General features: G+C 32.2%; 2 protein-coding genes across 4 annotated transcripts; one reads left to right on the forward strand and one right to left on the reverse strand.

Moving 5' to 3' along the window:
* Nucleotides 1–6,372: 6,372 nt before the first annotated feature.
* LOC102602457 (galactoside 2-alpha-L-fucosyltransferase-like) lies at nucleotides 6,373–9,151 on the reverse strand. The gene is made up of 2 exons (XM_015303258.1): nucleotides 8,920–9,151; nucleotides 6,373–7,835 (listed from the first exon to the last, which is right to left on the reverse strand). The coding sequence occupies exons 1-2, from the start codon at nucleotides 9,149–9,151 to the stop codon at nucleotides 6,373–6,375; spliced, it is 1,695 nt and encodes a 564-aa protein (XP_015158744.1).
* Nucleotides 9,152–17,575: 8,424 nt separating this feature from the next.
* On the forward strand, nucleotides 17,576–21,574 carry LOC102595733 (zinc finger CCCH domain-containing protein 18). Of its 3 annotated transcripts, none has more exons than XM_006362959.2 (8): nucleotides 17,576–17,870; nucleotides 18,535–19,422; nucleotides 19,507–19,674; nucleotides 19,754–19,933; nucleotides 20,480–20,553; nucleotides 20,661–20,765; nucleotides 20,857–20,983; nucleotides 21,092–21,574. In XM_006362959.2, exons 2-8 carry the CDS (start codon nucleotides 18,542–18,544, stop codon nucleotides 21,150–21,152), a joined length of 1,596 nt encoding a protein of 531 aa, XP_006363021.1. In that variant the 5' UTR covers nucleotides 17,576–17,870; nucleotides 18,535–18,541; the 3' UTR covers nucleotides 21,153–21,574. The 3 variants fall into 3 exon arrangements, with proteins under 3 accessions (XP_006363021.1, XP_006363020.1, XP_015158763.1); XM_006362958.2 differs by having other exon boundaries at nucleotides 17,576–17,802; XM_015303277.1 differs by lacking the exon at nucleotides 17,576–17,870 and having other exon boundaries at nucleotides 18,380–19,422.
* The last annotated feature ends 1,083 nt before the right edge of the window (nucleotides 21,575–22,657 follow it).

Raw genomic sequence — 22,657 nt, forward strand, 5'->3', positions numbered from 1 at the left:
GTTTTGCTTCGGGGTACCCTATTGAGTATTTTGTTAGCCGTAAGGATGGCTTCCCCCCATAGATTTCTTGGTGAACCAGAACTGATTATTAAGGCATTCATCATTTCCTTTAATGTTCTGTTCTTCCGTTCAGCCAAACCATTTGACTGCGGTGTATAGGGTGCAGTAGTTTGATGGATTATACCATATTCCAAACATATCTCTGCAAAAAGAGATTCATATTCTCCACCTCTATCACTCCGAATCAATTTTTATCTCTAGATTCAATTGATTCTCCACTTCATTTTTGTATTGCTTAAATGCATTAATTGCTTCATCCTTACTATTAAGCAAATATCCATAACAAAATCGAGTGCAATCGTCAATAAAAGTTATAAAATACTTTTTCCCACCACGTGATGGTGTCGACTTCATATCGCATATATCTATGTGAATTAAGTCTAAAGGTTTTGAATTTCTTTCAACAGACTTATAAGGATGTTTAACAAACTTACTTTCTACACAAATTTCGCATTTCGATTTATCGCATTTGAAATTAGGCAATACTTGTAAAGTAATCAATTTCCGCAAGACTTTGTAATTTACATGTCCCAAACGGGCATGCCATAAATCATTTGACTCCAATAAGTAAACAGAAGCAGAATTCTTATTAATACTGTCAATAACCATTACATTCAGTTTGAAGAGGCCCTCAGTGAGGTAGCCCTTTTCTAAGAACATCTCATTCTTACTTATTACAGCTTTGTCACTAACTGGGACACACTTAAACCCGTTCTTAACGAGCAGTGCAGCAGAAACTAAATTATTCCTAATAGTAGGAACGTGCAGAACGTTGTTCAGAGTCAACACCTTGCCGGATGTCATCTTCAACATAAATTTCCCAGTTCCTACAATCCTTGTTGTTGTCGTGTTCCCTATGAACAAATTTTCGTCGAACTCAGCATGAGTGTACGTTGCAAAGGCTTCTTTTGCAGAGCAAATATGTCGAGTGGCACCTGAGTCGAGAAACCACTCCTTGGGATTTCCAACTAAGTTGCACTCCGAGATCATTACACATAGGTCATCTACATCTTCCATCTCTTTCATGATATTTGCTTGACTTTTGCCTTTGTCTTTGTCTTTGTCCTTTCTTAGAGCACGACAGTCAAAAGACTTGTGACCAGCCTTACCACAGTTGTAACAATTGCCCTTGAATTTCTTCTTGGCCTGTTTTGACTTCTGTCCGTTAGACTTCTTTCTCTTCTTGCCTTTAGTCGGAGCTTCTTCAACAATATTAACTCCAATTATTGTCGAACTCTTACGAGACTTCTTTTCGGCAGTCTTGTTATCTTCCTCAATCTTGAGCCGAATCACAAGATCTTCAAGCTTCATTTCCTTACATTTATGCTTTAGATAATTTTTGAAATCGTTCCACGAAGGAGGCAACTTCTCGATCATTGCAGCCACTTGAAAAACTTCATTTACTACCATATCCTCAGCAATCAGATCATGGAAAATAAGTTGAAGTTCCTTCACTTGTGATCCAACAGTTTTACTATCTGACATTTTATAGTCTAAAAACTTTGCGACCACAAACTTTTTCAAGCATGCATCTTCTGTCTTATATTTCTTCTCAAGTGCATCTCACAATTCTTTCGAAGTTGTCATTGCACTATAGACATTATATAAGTCATCCTCTAAAGCACTCAAAATGTAGCTCTTACATAGGAAATCTATCTGTTTCCATGCTTCAATAATCATGAACTTTTCTCTGTCTGGCATTTCAACAGCAGGTACTGGAGTTACTTCATTGGTAAATTTCTGCAGACCAAGAGTGGTAAGCCAGAAAAATACCCATTGCTGCCATCCTTTGAAATTCACACCAAAAAATTTTCCCGGTTTCTCCGCTGGTGGTACAGAAGTTCGGGTTGGTGCAACAACAACTACTGTCACATTATCATTTGCAATTTCAAAATCAGAATCTGTAAAAAACAGAAATTGATACAAATGACTCACAGTAAGCAATAACTTAAATTGCAAACTTAATAGGAATATAAAATCACGAAGGTTTTTGTGTCCACCAGAAACACAAATTAAACTAAAATAAAATAATTTCCTTAAGATTGTTGCCAATCTGTGTTTAAAACAGAATTACTGATTCCAATAAACTTTGCAAAAACACGAAGTAACCAAAGTTTTAATGAACCAGTAGAAACAGAAGAATATAAATTAATTCAGAACAACTAAAATTTGTAAAACATACCAGAATCTGGAAAAGACAGAACGGAAAGATCAAGCCCACTGAATGCACAATGTCCCCTTAAGGAAATTATTCCCCTCTAGTATCCGAGGTTTGATTTGGAATATGTCCTCCCAGGATAGAATGATCTCAATCACCAGTGTATTGATACCCAAAACTCTGGTGTCAGCGAACCACTCAACAGCAGTAAAGTACACGAAGAAACTTTGTGTAGAAGAAGAAGAAGAAATCAGAAAAATTCGTAAGGAAATAATCTAAAGAATCAATGTATTTATAGGCAAGAGGAACTGGTTCCGAAAGGTTGCAACCCTTTCAGAATCCACATGACCATTCATGAAAGTTTGCAACCTTTCAAACGGTCATGACTGTTTCTGAAAGTTGCAACCTTTCAGAATAGTCACTTCCAACAGCGGGAAATTTAAATAAAACAGGAAAGAGTTTAAATAAGACGGGTCGCGCGCGGATCCGGGTCGGGTCGGTCAATTAATTGAATAATCGAAACGTTTCGGTTAATTAACTAAATAATTAAAACAAACTTTGTCCAAAAAATAATCTCTCGATCGTTTTCCGAAGCCGAGCGACGACGACGGCGCGAGGGGGGTCCCTCTTTCCAACCCTTTTAACAATTAATAGGAGTGTTTCTATATTTAAACTCTTTTATTCTTCTTTGCACCACCGATGAGGGAGAAATGCCTTTTCACTAAAGCATAAGAGGACTTTTCAAGTTCCCAACTTTCCAAGTTCCTCTCTTTTCATCTTCCCTCCATTTCCCATTAACTTTTGCTACAAACCCAACACCTAACAATTAAGGAAGTAGTGTCACAAAGTTCCTAACAACTACATTTTCACAACATGCACTAATCAATTACAAATAACCATTTAGTTGGTAATTTTTTTATTTATTTTTTACTTTGAAAATTATTGAAACTATAATTTCTTTCTTTACTAATTGTTATTTAAAAAATAAAGTTAAAATATTAAAATCGTATTCATTCATGTGAAACTTATTGTTTATAATTTTGGAGGCAAAGAGTCCGTATCGTATCATATAGTATGAAAAATATACTTCCAAGTTAATAACATCTTAGCCATTTGCTGCAACTCAATATGTTTGTTCTTATTCTCAAAAATATTAATGATAGATAATAAGTTTAAGTAGTTTAATTCAAAGTTCTAAAATATCAAACAAAGTTCTACCAGTTAACTAAACATATAATATGACTAAAATCATATATAAGCTGACTGCTACTAGGAGGGGATCTGAGATGCAATATGAGGAACAAGTCATCAATCAGTTTTAACTAATTAAGTAAGCATAGATGGATGGCAAATGACAACAGTACACTATGGCAAAAAATACATAAGAAATTTCAAAATTGAAGTACCATCATCCTGTAATCAATATCCATCTCCTGGATGCAACGTCGAAATATCATGTCAGCCATGCCATCACCTTCAACATAATAAGATCTTGAAATGGATAGCAGAAGTGACACTTAGCTTCCTTGCACATACATTAACCCATCAATTAGAATTTTGGAGAAGCAAAGTTTGGACAAAACATAGAATAGCATTTTCAGAAATGTTGTTGCTTCAATTTTTCATAAGGACTTAATTGACACTCTTATCTGAAACAAAATTGGTTTGAAGACAACACTCTATTGCTTTCCTAGTGGATGGTTGAGAGGTGAAAATTGTGTTTAAAGAGCAATAGAACTACCAAATTTAAGAAGTTGTAAGACAAAAGATGGTCATAACTATATATAACAAGAATTGTAGTTTCAAGCCCCAACTGAAATTCTCTTTTGTAATTGTAACTGCAGTAAAGAAAATATCATTACTCGCCAGAAGAAGTAGAAAAGGGATAAATTCATGACGCAAGTAATTTCACCTAATGTAGCAGAGCTTTTTCTTTAATATCCCTGACAATCTCAAAATCGGCACTTCTATTCATGGCATACCTTCAGATATTGACATGGTTTAAAATAATCAAATATAGCATGAATGACCCTATTTAGTTTATTTCAAATATGTATTGGCAGTTACCCTCTCCAAAGTAGCAGATCAACCATATAAGACGTTATATGCTGTCCAGCTACATTCAGTTTTTTCGTGAGGTGAGGAAATGAGTATCCATTGACAACGGGAACCTACATCAAGAACATTCTGAAGAAAAGATATCCCAACGGTTCATAGCAAGTATAACCATGTGCCGTCAAAAGAACAAATTGTTGAATAAAACACTGGTAAGAAGAATAAGAAACTGCGAAAATAGTGCTAATACTACTGCTAAGAAGGAAGGTTCAAGTATGACCACCAAGCCTATCCCGCAGGGAGGCGAGAGAACGCTCAACTACCAACTAACCTTCTGCCTTAATCCATGACCTCCAAACTCTCCTATCTAAGGTCCTTATCTCAGATAATTGAAAACGATTTATGTCCCAAAACTCATACATGTATAATGGTACCTTGAGCATACAATGTTAGAACAACTTGAATTTGGATGAATACACCAGCAAAGTTGTACTTCTCAAACATGGTTTCTACCTGTAATTCTAGTAAATCCGAGTATAAGTTAAGAATCATTGAAGCAGTACAAAGAAGGAATGCAATTTTCGAAAAAGAAAAACATTAACACAAACCATATTTTCACAATTTTTAGATGGATTGAGAGGCAGATTTGTCAGCAGAACGAAAGGAAAGCCTTATCGGTTAACCATGAACTTGTCATACAATAAGCATTTCAAAAAAAAAAAAACTCAAGAAGTAGCTATAACATCTAGTTTAGCAAGCAACTGTTGAACTAATAAAGTTTCAACCCGGATTTTCTTTCTCTAAGAAGAGCTTCCTAGTTTTCGATAAATGCAAGAGAACCCTCACATTTTCATTGTAGAGTAAGAATAAAGTGAGAGATGTTTACCTTCAAGTTTTGTTCCATTAGGGACTCTTCATATCTTAGCATTGGCATCCCCACAACACAAGGGAATACAGATGTGGGAATTTTCTCACCCGAAAAGCCACACTTGACATACTGCATTAGTTCATCAAAACATTGAGAATTGACACACCATTTTACTGTTGCAATAGGTAGAATCATTAGTTATGTTTAAACAAATAGTCGGTACAAAACAGTCTCTCACTTCATAAAACTGAAAGGCAGGTTCCACTAGGAAAGGAATAGCATCATGATTGAGTCGTTACTCGTTAGAATGATGGTCTTCATAACCAGAAATTGAATTCAAAGCTTGCATCTTGTGAAGGAAAACTGATTGACTGAGTTTTGGTAATTTTCAGAAATGAGTAGAGTTCCAAAAAAGAAATAAAACCAAAACTAGTAGCTACAACAATTTCCTCTCAACTCCAAACCAGTTTGGGTCGGCCATATGAATCTTCAGATGAATTTTCACTATCAGTGCTGCAACACCAATTCAAAAGAGAGAACAATGAGAATACCCCAGCGTCGTTGTTGCAAATGATTATATATCTTCTAGCTACTCAGCTGGATCAATCATGGACTCCACTTTCCTTCAACTTTGCCATTTTTTGGCTTGTGGAATCAGCAAAGATCCAAGCTTAGATGGAGAAAAAGAATAAGAAAAAATCTTGTAATAAGAAGTTATAAATAATACTATCCATTGGGTTTGCCCATTTTTATACATATCAAATATGTATCGCGTTATTTATCCATTTTCACCTGATTCATTTTCGACCAGTTCATATTCAATTTGTCACCCCTAATAGCAGCTAATAAGCAAGTTAGGACCAATAAAGAGTTGAAGCTCAACACATGGAGACTTACAAGATGACTAAAGTTCTATAAAAAAGGTACCAGGCATGGAAATGCTATACCTAAAAGGGTTTAAGATTATGCAAACTAAAATAAGAAACTACTATCCAATCAGAGAAACTATTTTAAGCTTGTAGAACTACAACGATTGATTTATATATTTGTGCACAACTAATAACTCGATGGTATCATCGAGCTATTTGCATATCTTTTCAACTACATAGAATCATTCTGCAGCCTCTGTTGATTAGCTAAAAGGGTTCCGGTTTCTCAATGACCAGAGAGCAAAATTGTATCTGTAAGGGAAAACCTGACTCATCTTTACATAAGCTAACAGCCTACATGGTTATAATTCACCATTTTGGTCAAATAGCTTTAAACCCCAGCTCACATCCTCACAGTGCCTCACATGAGGAACAATTTTGCTCGTGTCAGTTCCCGCTTTCTTTTTACAATCATAGTAAGGTGGGGCATGGAAACATGGCTCCAGTGATACAGCTCGAACACAAGGTGGATTATGGGATGTCCTGTTCTCAGGCTTGTATAGGATCCAGGGCTTCAAACCTCCAAGACCATGAGCTACATATCCAAAAGTCGACCATGCACTTGTAACCAATTTGTCTGTTAAACTCAGTAGATACATTTCTGCCAACGCCTTTCTTTCATGCCAGAGCTTCTCAGTTTGTTGATGTTCCTCCTGACTCGGCTGATAAACGCCAACAATCTCTCCTGTCACGGTGGGATGCTCCCAGTACATGTTTCGGAACTCTTCAAAGTATCCAATGCTTAGAGAAGTGATCAGGACGGCTATGGTTTTCTGCTTCCCGGATGGATTGAGTATAGGCTCCTCCCGATTAATTTGTGGAAGCAGATTCTCATTCATCAAACAAGAGGTAATCTGATCCACTACATACTTAAAAGGACCAACACCTGTATCAAATACTCTAATTTGAATGCCTAGTTTTTCGTCTGCTTGGGCTAAATAAGCTTGATAGTACCTCATAACAAGCCCCCATACAAAATTAGTGGGATGGAACAGGTATCTACTCAGAAAGTGGAAAATGGTTTCTTTTTCCGGAAAAAGATTACTTAGCTCTTGCTCGAACTCTGGCATCAAAAAAAGACTAGGCACAAAATAGTTATCTGTCCTCATGACTAGCCAAGGGATTTTGTGTAGAATACTTTGGTCCTGGTCACAGAAAAATAATTTATCTTGATCATCGTAGTCATGAGCTAAATGAAGGTAGACGAAGGGAGGTAGTATTGAACCAGTTGAATTACCTATGATATCATGTTTCACCATATAACCATAGCAATGAGGAGATTCCTGATTAAACGTACTAAACAGGTCGATTATAGGAAAATCTGGTGGAAGCAACCAGGAAACCCCGGGAAAAGGTTCACAGAACAGATCAGGCATATTAACTCCGGGATCAACAAGTAGGACTCGATTTGTAAGAAGAGCATAAAGGAAAGCAGAAGCTAAGGTTAGCATCCTATTTCCTAAACCACTATACGAAATCCAAACCAAGTAATTGCAATCTGCAGAATCTCTGTATTGGCCAGACTTGATAAGTTCAACACTTCTATTGTATAATACTGTATGAGGTCCACATTGCTTATGAAGAGCCTCATAGTTTCGTAACTTTGAGATGAGATAAGAAGAAGGCTTCTGGCATAGTTCTTTATGATATAAGACTGACTCGTGTCTACTTAGACAAGATCTTTCATCAAATCCAGAAGGAAGAAGGTCTCCAAGTAGTTTATCTTTCTGCACGGTGATTGACAGATGACTAACATCTTCAGTGGCTGGAAAAGTGAAAAAAAGAAGTAAATCAAATAGAAGAAAAAGTTGATCATAATTTAGGGAAGCCACGCAGTCCAAATAGCACAAAATCAGGTAAAACAAACATTTTTCGAAGTGTCAGATCTACAATCAAACTAAAACAGCAAGCAAAACATTATAGAGTTCAACAAAATTACTGAGATGAAACTGATTCTTCTGCAGCAAACCTTGCTACTTAGCTTTAGCTTTATTCTACTGATTTAATCTTCAAAAACAAATAGCGTCTTTTTAACTTTCCTCACTGATCGATATACTTGGCAAATGAGCAAAGCACAAAATAAATATCTCGGACCCAAAGCCATTACTTTGTATCCATTTTCATCCCCAACAGAAGGACATAGGGAGAAACAGAGAATGTACTTGGGCTTTCACTTCAATAAATCAGTTATACACCAATCAACAATAGGCAATTTGCAACAATATAATTAAGATAACAGTGTGACAACTAATATTAAAGAAATGACAACCAAAAAACACCTAAAAAAACTAAATATTTTGGATTACCAACATTCAACCTAAAAAGGTGACCGCTCAGATACTTATTACTAGTAATAATTCATTCCATTTTTATACCTTGTGTGAATTTCTTTTATTTAGTTTCATTCCGGCTTTTCAGTTCCAAAACCAAACCTTCTTATTGGCACTAATAAAACTCTACACCATCAACATTGGAGTCGTGCACAATCCATGAATTCAAGTCTATACACACTAGTATTTGTTGACAGTATATATATATGGAGAGAAATACTGAAAACACCTCTGAACTTGATGCAAATTATTAGTTTCATTTCTGAAGTACTATTGCCTGCCTTAAAAACACTCATTTGACTAACTAAACTTAGATACACCCCAATATACTATATGATATAACAAGTGGTATCAAACTCTTGTAAGAATCTGATACTCTTAATAGAAAGTCACTTAGATACCCCAATCTGACACATGACATAGCAAATGGATTTTGCAGCAATGTGTGTGTTGTATGTATTCTAGTTAGGACTAAATAATAAAATTAAAAGATGATAAACAAAAGTGAAAATCAAGTACCATTTGGAGATATTTTAACGTAAAAGAGTGTAGGTTTAGTCAAAAGCCTGAGACGAGTATGAGAGGGTAAGTCTTTGAGTATAACAGAGGCTGCTGTGAATACCATAAAACCAACGATAAAAAAACCGATAAGTTTGACAGGATTCAAACTCCACTTCGACATTGAAACAGGTCTATCCAAAGACGACACCGCCTGTCGCTGATCACTCCAGCTTCTCTTCAATCTCTTCATTTTACGTTCATCAAATGGATCGGAGTAATTAATTTATTAACAACACTAAATCGATCAAAGCTTATATTACGCACTCATGCAAAATATACAGTATTAGTATTTAAATCAATGAGAATAGCCTTGTGTTCTGTGTGCAATTTCACTGAAGAAAAAAAACGGTTGGAAAAAAGTTTGTTGCCGCAGCTATGGGACGACAAGAAATATTCTCCGATGTCCTGCTTCATTCATTTAATATATTTTATTTTTTACATAAATAATAATATATTTTATTTGATTAATTATGCTTTTAAATGTTACTTAATTTTTATTACCATATATGACATAATTTTTGCTTTAATAATCATTTGATATAAATCTGTATTAAAATTGTATAAATATATATTAGGTGAAGTTCTGCAAAATTGTATTAAAATGATATCAAAACTGTATTAAATATAAACAATAGATGGTTTGATGGTGGTGATTACGATAAAGAAGAGGTGAGGCTCTGAAAATTTGTATTGAAATTATATAAATATAAACAATAGTTATAGTACAATTTGAATTCAATATTATAAATTCGATAGTTATTATTACAAAACAAATATAATAAATTTATGACCATGTAAACTAATTTAAATAGTACCGAAATGTTTGAAATTCACATATAATACTTATAATATATTTGTATTAAAAATGTTTTAGTTATATATTAGGTGAAGTGTTGAAAAAATGTATTAAATATAAACAATATGTGGTTTGGTGGTAGTGATTTACCGAAAAAGAAGGAAGCTCTGAAAAATATGTATTAAAGTTGTATAAATATGAATGATAGTTATAATGCAATTCAAATTCGATATTATACATTACTATAAATTCAGTAGTTATTATTCCAGAACAAATATAATACATTTCTAACAATGTAAACTAATTTAAATAGTACCAAAATGTTTGAAATTCACATATAATACTTATAATATATTTGTATTAAAAATGTTTTGGTTATATATTCACCATGTGCATTGAAACATATATATAATATCTTATATATAGGAAAATATTTAATTCAAAATGTATTACAATTATTGTATATTTTTTTCTCTTATTAGCGATACTGAAAATGTACTATATCTAAATTTCAAATATTATTTAAATATAATTAGAATTATTATTTTTAAGATATGTTAAAAATGTTATATTTTAAAAATGAATTGGTCATTTATTTTTAAGATATGTTAATATTATTTTTAATGTATTATATAATATATTTTGAATATTATTTATTAAAAATAATACTATCAGTTAGTGGCCAATTTACCTATATATATAATAATAATAAAAAAAAACCACCCCAGTTCTTAGGGGTCGTTTGGTGTGAGGAATAAGAATAAATAGTCCTGGGATAAAGAAATAGTCTTGAGATAAAAAATTGGTGTCTTGTTTTTTTTTTTACCCTCCCTAGGAGCTCCCACCCCTTTTGCTCCCTTGGTGACTTGAACTCGCAACCTTCGGGTTGGAAGTGAGGGGTGCTTACCATCCGAGCAACTCCCTCTTGTCATGTGGTGTCTTGTTGGTTGCCATGTTTGAGATAATTTATCCCACAATTTATACCATAGTGATGAGATAAGTTATGACATATACAGGGGCGTAGGAATATATGTATGCCAGGATGTCCAATTGGACTTCCTTTGTCGGAAAAAAATACCGCATATACAAGTAAAATGTTATATGAAGTGATTAAATAACATATTTTGGACACCCTTGACATAATAAGTTTTTATAGCCTAGTGGTTTAAGATGTCATGAATGTGTGTTTTGGACATCTTTAATGAGCTAGTGCTTGCCTGTTCAAATCTCACTTGCAACAATTTTTTCCCCTTTTTAAGAAGAGCTTTTGTCGTTTAATTTTTTGACCCTCTTCGTGAAATTTCTGGCTCCGCCACTGGCCATATACATTGTTTAATATTTGGACCCTCTTCATGAAATTTCTAGCTCCGCCACTGGACATATACATGGTGGGATAAGTTATCTCAGGGTAACTATCTCAAGATAATTAAACATGAGATAACTTGTTCCCAACCAAACAACCCCTAAGGAGTCGTTTGGTTTGAATTCAAGTTATGATGAGATTAGTCATGATGAGATAAATTATGATGGGATTAGTTATGATGGGATAAGTTATGCTAAGATTATTTTTTATTGAGCGATTGATTTGTTGTATTCAAAATAATAAATCTTAAGAACAACATATATGTTTACACAAATACCCTTCATGAATGTGAAAAGTAATGTATAAAAAGTGTGTAAAGAGATATTTTTGTCATTTAGTCATTTTATCCTGGGATTACTATACCACCCAAGGAAAGGGATAACTTATCCCGATATTAATTATTAATCCCGGAATAAGTTATCCCGAACTTGCCAATCAAACAACAAATTAAGTGACACTAAAATTTAATCCCAGGACTCTTTGAAGTTATCCTTCACACCAAACGATCCCTTATAGTTATGCAGAAAGAGGAGAACTAGCAGTGATAGTGGTCATGTTTGTTGATGCTATTTGTGGTAAGAACGATAAGTCTAATCTATGTAAGAGTGATATGTTATAATTTGTAAATAATGTTATATAATATATTATTTATGTAAATTGTCCGGCATCTAATACTCATTTCTTTAGGCCCCACAATATTTTTTTTATAAAAAATGAAAAGTATAGTATAGAAATTACAAAATATTTCCTCCCTTAAATTCTAAATAATAATATTTTATCACTTTTTGAAAGTTATTTTGTTGTACCAACCATTTTTTTAGTCAATGAAATATTTTCAGAACTTTCATTTGATACGACGCAGTTTTTTTTTTTTTGTTTTCTAACTTTCAAATCGATTTGGTTGGTATAATATATAATTTTTGAGTAAGTAATAAAAAGGGATAAGGGTCTGAAACATACTCCAATTTTGGTCGAATTTGTTGTTGCGATACTAAACTTTCATTAGGACCTATTACATACCTATACTATTTAATACTTGTTGTGGCATTTTAATATTATTATATCTTTTAATATTATTATACTTTGCAAATGCCATTTGCTTTCTGCCTAATAACACATTAGTTGTGTTACTACCGTTTGGCAGTTGATGACATTTGATGTCATCTTTATTATCATGTGTCAAACGTATAGTGAATGTGTAATGGTACTTGTCCGTTGGGTTTCTTGGCAGAATGAGTAGTGGTCAACTATGACCATTACTTCTCCATTATCTCACTCTTTATTCCTCCATTATTCTTTGTAACCTATGTAACATATGTAACCTCTAGGTCATTTATCTTCACTATTTGCTATACCATTATCTTCCTATTCATTGCTAGAAAGGCTTCTTCTAGTATAAATAGTGGTGGTCTTCATTTGGTTTGAGACACACAATACAACAAGAAATATAGAGTGCATAAGGTTTGTCAAAAAGAGAGTTCTTATTAGTTGAAGGGAGGTGTTTCTTTTTGTGGAGCTTTGGACTCAACTCTTGTCCAGAGTTGTTGAGTTATACTTTGTGTTAAGGCTATTGTATCCTGGAGGGGACAAGTCAAGAAGGACTACTGTTGGACTGGTGAAAACATTTGTTGCAGTGGGCTTGAATCTCCTTAAAGAGAGCGAGATATCCGCGCCTCAGCCTGAAGAGATTTATTTCTTCATTTGTATTTTCAATTGTAATCTTGTATTTTTGTTATCTTGTAAGTTTTCACTAACAATACCGTATTTTAAACATATATATTTGCCCATCTGGTCAAGTGCGTGAAAACATGACGCATAGGCGCGTATGGCACCAGATAATTTTTTTTATGCCAATCATTAAATGCCATGTATCAATACAGGGATTAAATTATATCTATTTCTTTTTACCTATAATTCTAATTCAATTTACACCCTTCTCTTTCGCTGTAATACAGATCCGAAAGACCACCATTGAAGGGCCAGGTAAACTTTCTATTAAGCAAATTATTTTCTTTAATTTCAAATTTTTTTCTTGATCTTATTTGTTCTATTGTTATTTAGGGCTTCTAATTTCTTTTCTCTGATTTCTATTTTTTTTTTTGGGGTTATCCATGGAAGAACTACTAATTTCAGTTCAGTTCAGGAATAGTTGTTGCCACGCTACCAACAAACGCTATCAACACGATTTCAAACCCGATTTCAACTATCTTTGAGTTCTTCTTTGAAACACGATTTCAAACGCTATGTTTGAGTTCTTCTTTGGCCTAAGTGAAAGAGAGTTCTGGGAATGAAATGACTTTTCAAAGTGACAGTGAAGAGTGAAGTGAAGTGAAGTGACGATTCATTTCACATTTTTTTGACATTTCAAATATGTTTATTTAATGAATTAATTTAATTATTTGGGAACGAAATGACTAATTTAATAAATTTAATGTATTAAAACGCGCGTGTGACACACTCAACTAACATAGACTGAGTTATGGGCAAATACATATGTTTAAAATTACGGTATTAAATAGTATAGGTATGTAATAGGTACCTAATGAAAGTTTAGTATCGCAACAGCAAATTCAACAAAAGTTGGGGTATTTTTCAGACCTGTATCCCTAATAAGAATAATAACTCATTTATTCGTTACTTTACCTCTGCATTATATCTTTTGTCATTAATAGTTGACACTTAGATTAAATTGGCAAATTATGCTTTCTCGATTTTTTCCTTCTTACAAAAAGATTACTTTTAAGCTCTCTCATTTATTCAAATAAGCAATTATTAAGTCTAATACAAGCTGGTAGTCATCTAACATTGTAAATTACATGTCTTTTTTATTATGGAAAAGACTCAAATATGCCATCAAACTTTTAGAAAAAGCTTATTTATGTCATTCGTTAAAAGTTTGGCTCATCTATGTCATTGCCGTTAAAGAAAAGGCTAATTCATGCCCTTCTTTTAACTCCGATTTTGCAAAACCATTTTTTACACCCCAAACAAGGTTTAATACTTTTTAATTGGAGTTTTTGGATCAAGTTACATTTTTTGCTTCTTTTTCTTTAAGAACACCAAGAACACATGAAGAACATAAATAACTCTCAAAATATTTTGGTACTGGTTGAAGTATGGGAGAAAATCTAATATCTATAAGGTTTGATTTATAGGTGGTCTTATGCACTTGTTGTAATTAAAAAAACCAATTGTGCACATATTATACATAGACTATTACTTGATCTTGCTTATTATTATTATCTATTTAAGCTTCAGTACAAATCAATATTTTGGTTTCATCTATGTTAGCTATCTTGATCCACGAAAGATGGAACAACGTAATTCAATCAATATTATTCAAAGATATATAAGCATATCTTTTTTGCATGTTTGTATATAAAAATGGCATGTCCATGATTAACACATACAATATTGTTTAAGTTGTATTATTATAAGTTTAAAGTTCATAAATTGGTAGAATTGAAATATAATGAGCCTACTTAACTATAGTTTGCCTAATTACGTAACGTAACTATAATTTTAGTAGTTATGCCTTACTTTATTTGTATATCTCGCTGGAAATTTATTTATTTTTTATATACAAATTGGATTCGTAGCTTAATTAATAAGGCGGCAATTTCAGTTATTAAAGTGCAAAACAATTCCACAAATTACGATTATTGTATCTGATTAGAATTTCTTACCAACTATGACTTTTGTCAAATGAAAAAAGATAAATTTTACTTCCTAAATAAACATATCAAAAAATGACTTAATAAATATACAAACCAAACATATATACACATCATTAACAACTATAATTGCATCAAATATACAAATGAGAATTTCCTATATGATATTGTGTCTATATATATATATAAAAATGTTGAAGTTATACAATAATAACTTGAATGTATACTTGCTGATAATATACTAATATGAACTACAAATATTCACATGTGAGTTAAAAATTGTGTAAATAAACAAATTAAATGTATACAATTACATTCACATGCATATAGAAAAATCTTTAAAAACAAATACAAATCCTAAATGCTAGACATCTAATGTATCCATAATTGATGCATAAAATACAAAAGACGTAATTGTATATAATTGTTGCTAAATATACAAATTAAGGTATAAAAAAGTAAAAGAGTCACATAAACATTGATACACTAAATGCATAGAATCGTATACAATATAATGTGAAATATATTGATAGAAATACAAATTACAAAATATATTATACAAATACCTCAAGTCTTCACCATCATCTTGTTCCATTGACCCAAATTCAACAGTTTCTTCTTCAGATGTTTTTGATTCAGTATTGATACATACAATTTTTTTACTTTCCGTTTTTTTTGTATTGTTAGAACCATCTTTCTTTTGTTCAGCAACTCGCTTGAACCATCTTTCTTTTGTTCCTCTCCTTTTTTGTTCCTATTTATTGAATTAAACTCCTGTAAAATTTGTTGCATCTTGATATACAAACAAAAATCTAAAAAAAAAAAAAATTGAAAACCGTCAGAAGTTACCTAAAATTGGGGAAGCACGATTAGAATTAGGATTAGGATTTAGGAGGAGAAAAAATATCTTTGAAATTTCAAATTTAATTGTGGTTGAGTGAATTAAGAAAAACAGTAGAGTGTTTGATGAGAGTGAATAACTAATTTGTATAAAAGAGAAACAGGCAAGAGAGGACTGCAAATCATAATTAGTTGAAAGTATAACAATTATAAATAATTCACTAGTATATGTTTACTTAGTTACAAGCATCTTGAGCCCGTGCTCATGGTCAATTTAGTATAATATAGACAAATAATATGAAAAGATTGAATAAAAACTAAAAGATAGGAAATACACAATTAATATGTTACTTAATTTGTTTTTCCAATTCCACCTGAGAAGTCATTTCATTATTTTTTGCATAAATATTTTCACTTTATAATAAGAAATTATCTCAATCATATTATTTTTCACATCAAGAAACATTTTAACAGAAATTCCTAAATTTCGAACACATCTAATACAATAAAAGATAAAAAGAATACATATGGGTAAAATTGAAATCAATAAAAAAAATCCTTGAAATCTAGATTCGTAAGTTCCTATTTTGGCTCACCTAAATGGCTAAATCTACACACATTTTGCTCAACTTATCAGTCATCAAAATTTGACTACATATTGATGCCTCTTCTCTTGCCATTATTATCGATTACAAAAAAATATTTCATCGATAACTTTTTTTTTACACTGAAAATTATTAAAATTATAATCTCTTACTTTTTATTAAAATATTAAAAATAAAATATACAAAAATTGTATCCGTGCATGCCATACAATTGTTCAATATTTTACATTTTTTATTTATTCATATTCGAAACTCTAATATAAATTGATGACTCTAGTGTTCAAATTCTTAAGAGGGAAATATCCAAATTTTAGTCTTTTTCACCTTGGATTAAGAAAGTTTATTCATACTCTCTTTATTTATTCCTTCAAATTGCCACATACCCCACAAATTGCCATGTAGATTTTGAGTTAGAATATGTGGAGTAGGCTTTCTGTTGGGATTTTTTTCTATCTGTACTTTGGCCAAAGTATCCCAAACCAAATACTGTCACATTTTTTGACAAGTGACACACATGCAAAATATATAATTATATTAATTAAGAATATAAATAAATATATTGCATGCATGCCATTTATCATACTCCCACAAAAACAACAAACCATTCTGTTTCACATACAAACATTACACTTTTGAACTAAGGGCCCCATTCAAGTCAAGTAAAACAAACATATATTTTAACCAACAAAAAAAAAGAAGTAAAAGATTAGTCCATTGGTTTATTTAGTCAAAAGGTATAATAATTCTATATACACTCTTAACTTCTTTCACATTACATTCGTGAAATTACACTGAAATTATTAATGTTGTTATATAACAATAACAACTTCACGGTAAAGAATACAAAGCAAAATTCACAATACACATTAAATTTCATTAGTTGATGATTTTCTATAATAACTTCAATATAACATCAGGTTATAATCGAATTCATAATTATATACTTATAAATATTTAGTAAATTTCTTAAAACATACATAATAGTAAATTCCCGTGAACTCATATGTTTTCTCCTGAACACGTCGAGTATTACGACGTGGCGTCACCAGAATTGCTCATACGATCAGATAAAGTTATATAGTGCTACACACAAGATTTCCTCAAAAGACAAAAGTTTTTTTTTTTTCCATATAAGCCAACCTGTGTTCAGTTACAAATATATATTTTATTTGAATTTTATTTTTATTTTTTTTAAATGGGGTAAGAATTGGCCACATAGATATATCCGAAAGAACAGCTGGATAAGGGTATTCATGTCATTTTCATTAGCTAATAAACATTCTACTAATTGAATTAGAAAATCTAGGCGCATTTCCTAATAAATTCCCCTATTTTTTCTCTAACAACAGAGATACAGCCTGTATATGGACTCATTTCAAACTTTTTGTTTTATAAAGTTCAAAATTATCCAAAAAAAAATTCTATCACTATCAAAGACCTCTAATTAAAAATTCCTTAAATCTTACTTACAGTTTATGAGTTTTTAAAATTGGGTTTTGATTTGAAGCAAAATACTGTGAGAAAACGAGAAGAGTAAGCAGGAAGAACTTTTGAGAATTGAGAGTATGGATTGGTTTGTTTGATTATTTTTTCGTTTTTTTTTTCAGTGTTGAACTGTACTCAGATATCAGGTATTTTTTTTTAATGGTGGTTTATATTGCTTGTTTTTTTTTTTTTTAATTTTGTGGAATAATTTGAAGTTTTAAACTGTTAATATTGTTTCAATGACGAAAAGAGACGAGATGTTTCTGCGTTCAGAGAAATGTCAAAAATCTGAAGTCAATTTTTATGTTCAAAATTTGTCTAATTTCATTTTGTTTAAAGAATAACAATGTTGTATTTGTTGCTTAAATTCTAGTTTTAGGTTAATTTCTATACCAAATGTTATAATTATCAGTTCTTTTTGAAACAATTTTTTATGTTAAAAAATTTGGTGATATCTTCAATTTTATAGAAATTACTAGTAGTTTTCATTTTCTTTATTTTTTGGTAAAATTGATGATTGCTTATTGTTATGTTATCAGCAGTAGTGTTAGATAAAGCTTACAACTGTTGTCTTCATTTTCTCTCATTTTAAAGATTTAGTTTGATTATTTGTTATTTTTTGTCATTTTGACCCTATATTTTTCATCATTTTAATTGAATTTATTTGATTTTTAGTCATGAGAAATGTATGTATATTCCATTTCAATTAGACAAGTCTTGTTCTTTGATGTATATGCTGCAATATAAAAATTTGAATTGTTTTATTAGTAATGGTTTTCGATTACGTCAACATCCATGTTTATTTGTTAGGTTGAAGATGAGCATGGATTTCTCCGAGTCTACGAAAGTTGTATATAATCGAATTCAGAAACTAGAGTCAGAACATGTGAGTAAGATCATTGGTTATCTCCTCTATCGTGATCATGGTGAGCAGGACATGATTAGATTAGCGTTTTGTCCCGACAATGTGATCCATTCGCTTATTAACAAAGCTAAGAATTCTCTTGGATTATCACCCAAACCAGCCATTTCTGGTCCTCTTTCACCCCCCTTGAAATTTGGTCTATTCTCATCAGCTTCACCTCGCCCCTTTACGAACCATCAACTTGGAAATCCGTACTGGGAGCATCAAGGACCAGCTGAAAATCGTCCAATTCATAACTTGGATCTTTTGCCAGTGGGTTGCTCCGATCCTATGACTGATGAACATCAACTCCAAAATCAACTTCAGTTCTTATCTTTGGATGATCACTCAGACCACAATTTCGTTGGACGTACATTTGGTCCAAGATCGTGTAGAAGATCTTCAAGCTTGCCTGAGATTCCTGTTAAGATTTGTCATTACTTTAACAAAGGCTATTGTAAGCATGGAAATAACTGTAGATATGTTCATGGATATCCAACTCCGGAAAGCTTCTCCCAAGTTTTCAACGGAAATTTAAATGATGTAGTTACTGATGAACATGTTATCTCCCCTGGATCTCTAGAGAAACTAGAGATGGAGCTCACTCAGCTTCTCAAATTCAAAGGGGGTGACCCTGTTTCTATTGCTTCGTTGCCTATGTTGTATCATGAGATGTTTGGCAGAACACTTCAGGCTGAGGGTTATCTCACAGAAAGTCAGAGACACGGGAAAGCTGGATATAGCCTGACTAAACTCCTTGCTCGACTAAGAAACAGCATTCGTGTCATCGACAGGTGCAACTTGTCTATCTCTCTCATTTGTGGATTTTGTTCTTTGACACAAACTATATTTGATATAAATATTTGTATTTACGACAGGCCCCATGGACAGCATGCCGTTATTTTGGCTAAGGATATTCACAAATACTTGGAATGCAGTGGAGAAAGAAATGAACATGGAGCAATTGTAGCTGATTCTCGCCAGATTTATCTGACTTTTCCGGCTGAGAGTACCTTCAGCGAGCAAGATGTTTCCAACTATTTCAGGTAAGTCACTCCAAGTGAATTGACACCTATTATTAGTCATCTTTTTAACGTCTTCACAACTTATTTCATGTTTATGCAGTCATTTTGGACCAGTCCAAGATGTTAGGATTCCTTGTCAACAGAAGAGAATGTTTGGATTTGTAACTTTTGCTTACACAGAGACAGTTAAGCAGATCTTGTCAAGGGGGAATCCTCATTTAGTCTGCGATGCACGTGTTTTGGTGAAACCTTACAGGGAAAAGTCCAAGCTTGTAGATAGGTACATTCCGTGATTTCTTATATTTGAAGGCTTCTAATCATTTATTTGCATATTTGTTAGTTATTACTAAAAGATCTTCATTTCCGAAGTACCCTACTTAACCTTTGTTGTGGAGTGCTGAGCATGCAATGATATTGTGTTGCTAATGCCATTTGTCTTTGTAGTTTAATCTATTGAATTATTGGAAGTGATTGCTCTTTCAATACCCTCGATTGATGATATGTGAACTTACGTTTTCAGATCTGTGGTTGTTTGTTAAATGGCAGTGATTATGTTTTCAGGATACTTGAGGATCATTGGCTCAATTTTAGTTCCGATTAAGTCTATTAGATTTGTTTATTGCATCTCTGTAGGCATATTTTTCAGCAAGCATATTTCATACTATTCTTAATATGAACATTGTGATGTTTAAAGAATATTGTCTGTATCTTTAGAATATCGATATTTTCATTCACTTGAGGGACTGCAACTTGCAGAAGCTCTTAGACTTGGGATAACACTTTGTCAAAATTTGCATTTGATATGATCCTTATCTTATATCTGCAGAAAATTCCCGGAGAAAGCTTATCAAGCTTCCTGTTATAATCCTTTCGCTAATGCAGAATCTGAGCACCAATCTTGTAAGATGCATGTCACCTCAAACTGCGGAAATCTACCTTCTGCATGATACCTTTCTTTAATAATTTTTTGTCATAGAAGTAATATTCATATTATTTTCTGTTTTTAGTACATAGGCGGGCAATTGAGTTTGAGAAGAGACGTTTTCAGGAGTTGCAACATCATCAAATGCGTGTTGGCTACTCAGTAGAGGATTTGAAGCTCGCTTCAGAAGGTTGTTAAATTTGTTCCATATAAGAATCTTTCTTATTTATCCTCCATTTCACCTGACATTGTTGTTTTCTTTTCCTACTTTCCCTGTATAGGCCATAACGAACAACTAGAGTTCCCATCAGCTGAGGGTTTTTCTTACGTGCTAGATGTATGGAACAATGGTTCCACCAGCAACAACAAAACTAGGCATGTTAAGACGAATCACTATGACCAAGAAAGGTAAATCATTTTTTATATAGTCACAATTTAACATGTTATAACAGCATGCCAGTGTTGGAAAAATATGTTAATTTGCATTATTTAATGAAATGTTTCGGAATCTTGCAGTGGTCAAGGATTGAATCTTCCTGATAGCCCTTTTGCATCTCCAACAAGGAATAGCATTTGAACGGTCACTTAGTAGGTTCAGAAACACAAATATTACGCCCTTTTGCATCTCCAACAAGGAATAGCATTTGAACGGTCACTTAGGTTCAGAAACACAAATATTACATAGAGGACTGACTTTTTTGGAATAGCGATTCGGACGTTCGACACAAAGTATTTCTCTTCCTTCATATTTTCCATAAAAACAGTAGTAATTAATATAGTTGTTCAGCTGCCTGCAAATACATCTGATCTAGCAGAAAGTGCAACAAGGTATTATTATTATTTTTTTCTCTTAGGTGCACATCATAAGAAATTGATATAGAAAAAGCATCAGAAAATGTAATTATGGTATCTTTTAAAGTTTGATGGATAGGTGCAGATCTAGCAGAGTTAGATGAGCTCTCAGCTTACTAAGAAGAAATGTTAATGTTCCTAAGTGTTAACAATAAAGTTATACATAGTTTTCATTTCCATTCTCTCTTTATATATATTTTTTAACAAAATTTTGTTATCTTTTAATTTTCTATATCGATGATGTTTGAATCAATTTGTATGTACCTCGATTAATTCACACAGTATTTCACTACCAGTTAGACTTAAGTGGATAAAAAAGAATTTTGATTTGAACATCATTTATGCCATTTATTATGGTGATAAGTTAAATATTCTAGTTTGAAAAAGAGACAATGATTGTAAGTGGGTTGTAATAGATTGGCAACCGAAGAATGGAGCCAACCATACAGCTAAATAGCATTATTAAACCTCCCTTCTTAAGAAGCTATTAAACAAAATAAATAATCATTCTCCTCATTTGCTAATAAAAAGTATATAATATAAACAAGTTGAATATGTGATATGTGGTCCTCACCTGCATGTTCTTTTAATTGGACAGGACATCCAATCAAAAAAAATTTATTTTGGACCCTTGATTTGCGGAAGTCAGCAAGTTGGGTTTAAAAAAAAGTAATTTTTGATGTTAAAATTAATTAGTTGGAATCTGACTAGTTTGTGCTTAATATTTTATGGTTTTTCACTAATATACAACTAAAAATATTTTAACAATAATAACATTTTTTGTGGGATAAAAAAATATAGTATATTGTACTTTGAGACTTGTTTAATAGTGATTTGACTTTGAGGAAAGTAGTGGTGGTGGTGAAGTGAGACATTTATTTTAGATTATTATTTGTGGACCTTATGTGGATTTAATAATAGATTTAAGGGACCTACATATATACTATTGTTCAATCTTTTTATGTGACACAGATGTTTCATGTCTATGGCCATAAAGTTTTTTTCTCTTCCATTTCTTGGCCACAAAATAGTTTTATTCTATTCCAGTCAATTCTATTAATTTATATAATTTTCAAAACTAAATTTCATTTGATAGTTTATAAAATATTTCTCCACATATTTATAATAATTGTTTATTAGAAGGAAACATAATAGCAAAAATATATTTATAGATGAATGCAAAGGGATATTATAGTATAGAATTCTTACATATTTGATAGCTTTTCTTCT

Source organism: Solanum tuberosum, unplaced genomic scaffold, assembly GCF_000226075.1.
Source record: "Solanum tuberosum cultivar DM 1-3 516 R44 unplaced genomic scaffold, SolTub_3.0 scf00413, whole genome shotgun sequence".
Classification (NCBI taxonomy): domain Eukaryota; kingdom Viridiplantae; phylum Streptophyta; class Magnoliopsida; order Solanales; family Solanaceae; genus Solanum; species Solanum tuberosum.